We start from the raw sequence: 8,278 nt of genomic DNA, 5'->3' as shown, positions 1-8,278 counted from the left end.
TTGTTATTTCCTTATAAAGATAAGAACATGCAGTTCAGAGAAAAATAGCTTGTTGTGTTTCAACAGTCAGTGCTGAGAGAGGACCTGAAACCCAGGATGTGATCCTCAAAGCCCAGAGCTCTAAGTTCTAACCTTGGAAACACCTAGAAGGACATATGAATAGCATGACTTGGGCAAGACGTGGCCCCTTGTGCCCTCCCCTCCTTCCCATCCCTTCCTAGCCCAGGTATTTGCAAGGCTCACCTGTCGCCGAACTGAACCTCTTCTCCATTCCTGGCCCAGCTGATGGTAGGTCTTGGGTTGCCTATGGCCTCGCAGTGCAGAAGCACACTCAGCGTCCCGCTGGCCAGGGCCACGGTCTGTCCGAGGTGGGTGACCACCTCCGAGGCCGAGAGCTGCTGGGCCGCGGAGATCTTCCGCAGGATGGTGGGCTTGCGGTGTGGCCGGCGAGGGCCGCCCCCCGCCTCGGCCGAGGATGAGGCCCTGAGGGAGCTGCTGAAGCCAGACACGTGTTTGTGAGGCGGGATGGCCACGGGGGGACCCCTCTGCTCCGAGGGCTTCAGGAACATGTCCCGGTGCTCCATGTGGCTGCGGAAGATCTCCTGGGCCAGCTGGGCCACCAGGTGCTTGCCGTAGAGGTCGCGCAGCTCCTCAGGCTGCTGGGACAGGTTCCTGAGGATGTCGTCCAGGCGCTTCTGCTCGGTCACCATGGTGAAGGGCAGGTGCAGAAGGGCCTGCTCCGCGTTCGCATCCTCCTCCGAGGACGTGTTCCTTTCCGTGGAGTCCTGCACCTCCCTGGAGGCCAGGAGCTCCCCGGGCCAGCCCCCCTGCTCCAGCAGCCGGGCGACGATGTCGTCGTAGCGGCTCCCCGGGTCGGCGGCGAGGCCCCGCTTCTCGGCCTTGCTGCCGTTGGCGGAGATGCCGTTGTGGTGTTTGTGGGTCTGCAGGGCCTCCTTCGGGCTGGCCTTCCTCCCCGGGAGGGCCTCGTCGTCGCCGTGCAGGCTCAAGGGCCGGGCCACCAGCTTGCTGTTGGCCCCGATGAGCTTAATCACGAACTGCTCCCGGGCGGGCCCGGCCGAGCAGGTGTAGATGCCCGCATCCGAGGGCTGCAGGCGGTGGATCTTCAGGTAGCCGAGCGGAGCCACGGTGACGTGCGCGGAGCTGACCAGGTGCTGGCCGTCCTTCTCCCAGGTGATGAGCGGCTTGCGGACCCGGCGCGTGGGGCAGCGCAGCACCACGGCCGTCTTGGGCAGCAGGTAGGCGAAGCCGCCCACCACGAAGTGCAGCCTCCTCTGCCTGCGCGTCTGGACGTACACCTTCCGCGCCGCCGCGATGTGCGGGCTGGCCTTGGGGGACGGCCGCCCCGGCCCTGTCGCCACGAGCCGAGCCGGAGGGAGACGCCGCCAGCACGGAGACGGAAGGCAAAGGCGAGGGGAGGACAGGACGAGAGGGAGAGAGCTGTTTAGAGCCTGCTCTGGCCAGGGCCGTCGTTCACCGCCTCCTGGTTCACGGGAGGACCTGGCTCCCAGCTGTGGACCCGCAAGCTGCTGCCACCATCAAAACCTAGAGAGCTAATGAGGTGCAGCCCGGCGCCCGGCACACTGCCCTGCTGGGTCTTTCGGCCCCAGAAACTGAGGTGCGGGGTTCTAGGTGGACGGGGAGCACGGAGGGGGAGGCAGTTCCTCTCATTAAAAACATTGGGGGGAGGGAGGAGAAAAAAAAAGAAACCAGCATCATAAAAAGAGGCAGAGGACAAAGGAGAATGTCCTCCTTTAAATGTGTACCTTTTGGGTCCTGCAAAGCACCAGGGCCCTGGTGCACACGGTGAGGAGAGTCCAGAAGTGTTAGGACTCTGGGGACTAATGTTCAATAGAACAAATCTGTTTAGAGGAGTTTAAGACCCCAGAGTGGATAACATTAGACTTCATTAGCAATATGCTGCCTGCAGCTTCCTGATCTCTGTATGCCAGCAAGTGAACTTTGCTCCACCCCCTGCAAACTGTTCTTCCAGTGCAGAAGAGAATTCAGCCCCGCCACGTGTAATTAAGATTCCTTTTCTGTCTCCAGCTAAGTTCTTCAGCCCTGCAGCCCTCCACCGGGCTTTGCTGCCCACTTGTCTTGGGTTTAGGGAAGGCCATAGTGTGGTGGCCATGGCTGCTGCTAAGTGGGTCCCATCTCCCCATCCCCTGAGCACTGACATACTCACTTGCACAGGGTGCCAGCATACAGGGTCTGATGGAGGACGAGAAAGGCAGGGGTGGGCACAGACTGGAATTGACGATAGTTGAGACCCCGGTTTTCAGCACCTTCCGGCAAATGGCACTCCGAGTCTGGGTGCCCTCTCCGCAGCTAGTGGAACACTGGGGAGAAAGAAAGGCCACAGGCCTGTAAATGTAGGGAACTAGAAGCTAATGCATTTTTTTGTACAGATCCTCAAACCCATTAAAATAGGAGAAAAGTTGCTTGGAAAGGCAACAGTTACTGAGAAAGAGAGAAGGAAATGTTAATTATGATGTAACAACATGGAAAACATGCCCATACTGTAGCCACATTCCACTCTAAGATCTTCTACTCTAAGATTTCCTGTAGACACTTTGCCTGTTTTTACCTACATGGCCTGGGCTTTAGTGTCACGGAATTTGCAGAGTTGTACAGTCACGTGTTCAAAACTGAGCTCAGTATTTCACTAGCTGGCAAGTTACTTAAACTCTCTGGGTCTGTTTCCAGTTCTTATGATTATTTTGCAAGCCTGGGAATTAAATGAGATAATATGAGGGGGTCTTCAAAAAGTTCATGGAAAGATTCATATTATCTTTTAAATCCATTTTCCATGAACTTTATGAAGTATCCTCATATATCTTAAATACTATATACAGAAATGACAATGCAAATTCCTTTCTCCTTCCTTCACAAATAAATGATAATATTTTAACATCAAGCATTAAATAATTGTTATGCATCTACTTTGTTTGAGGTGGGGTGTTAGATGCTACAGAGAAAAGATGTGCAAGATAGTTCCTAACCTCAGGAGCTGTCATTGAAATGAGGGGGAAAAAATCTAAATGCACTGTTAAAATGAAATAGTACGTTAGAGAAATAAAAATTAAAACCACAATGAGATACCACTTCATATTCATTAGAATGGCCATAATAAAAAAGACAGACAATAACAAGTGTTGGTGAGGATGTAGAAAAATTAGAACTCTCGTACATCACTGGTGAGAATGTAAAATGATACAGCCTCACAGAAAGTTAAGCATAAATTTACCATCCAACCCAGCACTTTCACTCCTAGGTATCTACCCAAAAGAAATGAAAATGTACATCCACAGAAAGACTTGTACATAAATGTTCATAGCAGCATTATTCATAATAGCCCCAAAGTGGAAACAAACCAATGTCCATCAACTGGTGAATGGATGAACAATGAAATATTATTCAGCCATAAAAAAATGCAGTTCTTATATATACTACAATGTGTATAAATCTTAAAAACATTATGCTATGTTTAATTTTATAATCACACCTCAATAAATTACACCTCAACAAAGCTGTTTACAGGAATAGTAGTAATTAAATAATTTAGTAAAAATATAAAACTATAAGACAAGTGAGTATTATAAAATTGATGCTAACAATTACTGAATATTTATGGTACATTAGGGATTTCCTGACCTGGGTCTTGAAGACGGGTGGAGTGTGCATAGGTATAGTGAAACAGGGATATGCATGAGAGGCAAGGAAATTTCCAGAACAAAGGTAGAAGAGTTGAGTGTAGAAGTCCAAGGCAGGCTTGGGGACAAAACTAAACCAGTTTGACTGAACAGAGGGACCAAATTGAGAGTGTCAGGAGCTTGAGAGGTAGTTTGGGGCCAGACATTGGAGACCCGTAATTTTCAGACAGGAGGTATGGAACTGGTCCACGAGGCAATGGGAAGTCATTGAAGAGGGGAGTGACATGATGAAAGAGCTGTTTTGAGAAGGTTAATCTGGCAACAGTGTCCAGGAGGGATGGGAGTAGGAGATGGATGAGAGGCAGGGACATCTGTGAAGGAGGCTGCCACAGTAGTTCAGGCTTGAGATGATAAAAGTCTGAACTAGGGGTCATGGCAGTGTGCCACCTTAGCTTGAAAACATGACAGTAAAAGAGCAACACAATTTTCTATGTTTTCGAGTTTTATATGGTAACACATTGAAATGACACTGTTCTGTGTGATGTGCTCTGATACACACCCCCCTGAAAGAAATTTAAGATGCAAGAGATGGGGATGAGAATCTAACCCATTTATATGGTAACACATTGAAATGACACTGTTCTGTGTGATGTGCTCTGATACACACCCCCCCTGAAAGAAATTTAAGATGCAAGAGATGGGGATGAGAATCTAACCCGTTGCTTTTATCGCCTGATGATTATGGATTCCAGATTCCACCCATCACTCATTGTACTGTAAACTACAACACCAAATCCAAGGAGCAGGTGGGATGGAGGTAAGTAAGGAGGCTGAGAATTTAAAAGCATGGTCATTTTAGTGCTGCCAAGGAGAAAAGTAGAAAAAATAGTGAGACTGAAGGTCGGAAGATCGGGTTGTGATTTTGGTCTAGTTCTTTCTCTAGCTTTAGTTTTCAAATCTCTAAAATAGGGAAGCTACGCTAGTGAAGAGATTTTCAAACTGCGTTTCATAACTATGTTGAGGAGTGATTCAGGGGCTTCTGAGGTGACGGGGAGACCCAGCCATTGGAGATCTGAAACCCCTACCCACACTTCAAACCAAACAGCTCTGATTTTATCTGTTTTAGATTTTTGCTTCCTAGTAACATTTCGTTAAAAAAAAGGGTTCTATGGTTTTAATTAAAAAATAAAAACAATTAGGCTATAGGATCTTCTAATTTCCTTCTAGCTCTAAAATTGTCTACCCTGACTTTAATTTCTTTTATATTATTTTTTTTTGGGGGGGGTAGCAACTTCCATTAAAAATATGATTTAAAAATATTTAATAGTCAACTCTTTCAGGATATTGAGTGTTTCTTTTAAAGAAAAGAGGTATGGCCTTTTGAGAGGTCTTACTTTCAGGATAGAATCTGCAAGTAATTTTACTTGAAATGTCTAAAACTCTGGCTTAATTCTGTCTCTGAGGGATTCTGTGCAGTAACCATGAGATTGAGCCCAGATAGTTCAGGATGAAAAACACCCATAGATCATCTAGGTCTTCCTTTCTCCAAGGGGAGTTTTGTGGGGGGTGTGGAATGCATGTCTCCTTTCAGTCAGAGGGCCATGGGAATGGCCGTCAGAATGACAGGGCCAGCGTGGCACCTTCAAGAACAGCTCTAGGAGCATGGCTCCAGCTTGAGATTATTCCCAGTGATGACTTCCCACCATTCCCAGCTCCCCTCTAATGTTTTGGAATTTCCATTCATCAACCCACATAGCTCAAAACCAAATAACACTTCTTGGCTAAGGCCAAACTACTTCTAGTTCCCAAAATGTAACTTCTTCCTCCTGGGAAGACCAGCAAAGCCTGTAGGAGACCTGGCCCGTGGCCCCAGGTCCGGCCAGTCAAGATGAGTGCTTCCTTCTATTTCCTCTCCTTCTCCTGACAATAAGAAGGATGGAAGAGAATCCTAACAATAAGGGTTACCTTTTGCTAAGCACAAAGTTCTTTACATACATAATTTAATTTAAGCCTCCCACTTGCATGGTGGATACTATTACATTTCCAGTTTACAGATAAGCAACCTAATGCTTACACAGTATTAAGACAAGAATTATCTAGAAAATAGGTTAGTTGGAAGTATATCCCTAAGTTAAGAGGTGAAGTTGGGAATGGTGAGTGCTGATGCAATCACTTCCAAAATGTGGGGCAACAGGGGAAATCAAATTCTCTTGCTGGGAAGTTGTTGGAGTTTCAGAGCCAGGATACAGTAAAGAGGCAGGATTTCCTTGGCCTTCTTTTCCTAATAAATCATGTCCTTTATTGTCCAGTGACTTGGAAGAGAAAAATGAGAGATGTTTTGCCCTTCCTGAGTAGAAACTAGAAACATCTGGCAGTAGGAGGTGCAGGGAGGTCAGGAGGAGGGGTAGGGTGTGGAGATAGAGGGAGAAGAACCCAACATTCGAAAAGAATCCTGGGCCCAAACAGCACTAGCAAGGCCTGGTTTTGTTCCATGAGGACCCCATTTACAATTCGAAGCTTCTGGTTGTTGGGCAAGGGCTGGCTGCATAACTCAGGTCCCTACAGCCTAGTTAGGAGCTAGTTACCCACTGTAGTATAAATGGTTACAAAAATACTATTCCATAATGTCAGGAGAATTATTTTGTTCTCTTTTTGCCTTTTGTACATATATGTTAGGGATGCCTTCTTTCCCTACTCATGCCTCTTTTATTCTGTCCTCCTGAGGGACATACACACCTCTGTCCAGTCTGAGAGAAGCCACTCACTGGGGCAGTCATCTTTCTTGCAGGCTTGCTGGGTGACCAGTTTCAAGGCTGAACAGAAGGTCTCAGGAAGCTCCAGAAAGCTGCCATCAGCCATGCGCTGCTTGCAGAGAACTTCACGTTTCTGAATGCCCCCTCCACAGGTCCTGGAACACTGGGGAAGGAGGAGAGAAAGTTGACCCAATATAAGAAAGCAAGTAGATGGTTTGACTACCAATTGTCACCTTAGCCTCAGCTGAGTAAAGAGTTAAATAAATAAATAAAAACAGAAAAAGAAGAAAAACCAGGAATGAGCCCAAAGGATTTAGTTTCTTCCTTCTGAAATGAATTTTTTAGCAAGATCTACACCCTCTACTCTTAATCCCAGGTATTTAGCTAGAGCATCCAGGAATTTCAGGGCCCTTTAAATCTTCAAAAGTTGCTCCTGAACTATGATTTGCAGCCATCCAAGACAACTGGTGTAAAAGGTTAGTATAATCGAGTGTTCAACATATTTACGACCCAGTGAAAATAATCTGCGCTGCTTCCAGAATGAAAGAGAGAGAGCTCCTGCCATTAGTATAAATCTGGAGAAATTAATTTGCAGAGAAGACAGTTCCCTTCTCTCTCCGTAAGTGTAGGTCACTCAGTCTACCACAGTGGATGGGCATTAGATTTAGGGCCTGGTGCTCTTCTGAAGAACTCCCTTGGAATATTTTTCCTGCCGGATTGATTTCTTAGGGCAGTGGGAGCCAGAGCCGCTGAAATTTGGGATGCAAGAAAAATAGCCTCATGTCAGTGGTTTTCAGAGGGACCCCAATAAAATACGTTGTTTACATGTAACTTAATAGTTATAATCTTGCTGCAGGAGGGGGAGGGAGGCCTCCTGAGGCACAGAGTGTTGTCTAGTTCCAAGGATTTTTCCTCTCCTTTTCAAGGACAAAGGAGCACCCAGTTTTTAGTTGGGCCATGACTTTGCAGCACAACAACTACATTTGCCAATCTCCCTGGAAGGGAGGCATGGCCATTTGACTCAGTAGTGGCCAATGAGATAGAAACAGAAGGGGTGTGTGCAATTTTGGGGAAGTGCCCAGCACAACAACTACATTTGCCAATCTCCCTGGAAGGGAGGCATGGCCATTTGACTCAGTAGTAGCCAATGAGATAGAAACAGAAGGGGTGTGTGCAATTTTGGGGAAGTGCCTGTGAAGGGAGTGTGACATCTTTTCCCCTCCCTCTGTCCTCCTTGCTGGTTGGGATGGGAACATGATGTCTGAATTGAAGCTTTTATCTTGGACTGTCATAGGCAAAAAGAGAGAAGTAGCCTGGCTTCCTGACTGTGAAGCCATCGAACCAGCCCCGGACTGCCTGTATTTATGCGAGGGAGAAAAATCTTATCTATCTTATTTAAGCCATTGTTATTTGGGTTTTTTTTACCACTTTCAGTCCAATATCACTCTAGCTAATATATCAACCTATGAGTACTCTGTGCGGGGGATATTTTATTGTACAAAGTTTAGGGAGTGCTCTGTTTTCTTCAGGAATAGTCTCGTCTTTAACTTGCTGCCTGTGGGCTTGCTGAGAAATCAGGCCTGAGTCTAAAAAGTCTGAGTTTGTGCTGAGGGAGTTGCTCTTCCATAGAAGTGCCCCTCACAGCACTCACGGTGATCTGGGCTCAGTAGGTTGTACTCAGAACTGAAATTCTGGGAGGTGGATCCCAGCTGCCAGTTTTGCTTTATAAACAGACTTCCCAGGCAATTCTCCCCCAGATAATTCTATTGTGCAACCAGGGCTGAGAACCATCTCTCCAAACTAATACCCCATCCACCACTCCCAATGGAAGTAAAATAAACCTGGAAAGGA

General features: G+C 47.0%; 1 protein-coding gene across 1 annotated transcript; it reads right to left on the bottom strand.

Moving 5' to 3' along the window:
- Positions 1-243: 243 nt before the first annotated feature.
- Positions 244-6,590, bottom strand: LOC103582345 (ADAMTS-like protein 1; the record flags this gene model as incomplete). The annotated part of the gene is made up of 3 exons (XM_008563967.1): positions 244-1,369; positions 2,207-2,360; positions 6,411-6,590. Coding segments are annotated over 3 exons (1,460 nt in total), but the record flags the coding sequence as incomplete, so codon positions are not given.
- Between the last annotated feature and the right edge of the window lie 1,688 nt (positions 6,591-8,278).

Source organism: Galeopterus variegatus, unplaced genomic scaffold, assembly GCF_000696425.1.
Source record: "Galeopterus variegatus unplaced genomic scaffold, G_variegatus-3.0.2 Scaffold15829, whole genome shotgun sequence".
NCBI classification, from domain to species: Eukaryota; Metazoa; Chordata; class Mammalia; order Dermoptera; family Cynocephalidae; genus Galeopterus; species Galeopterus variegatus.
Note: the sequence above shows the minus strand (reverse complement) of the source record. Positions and strands in the feature narration are given on the sequence as shown.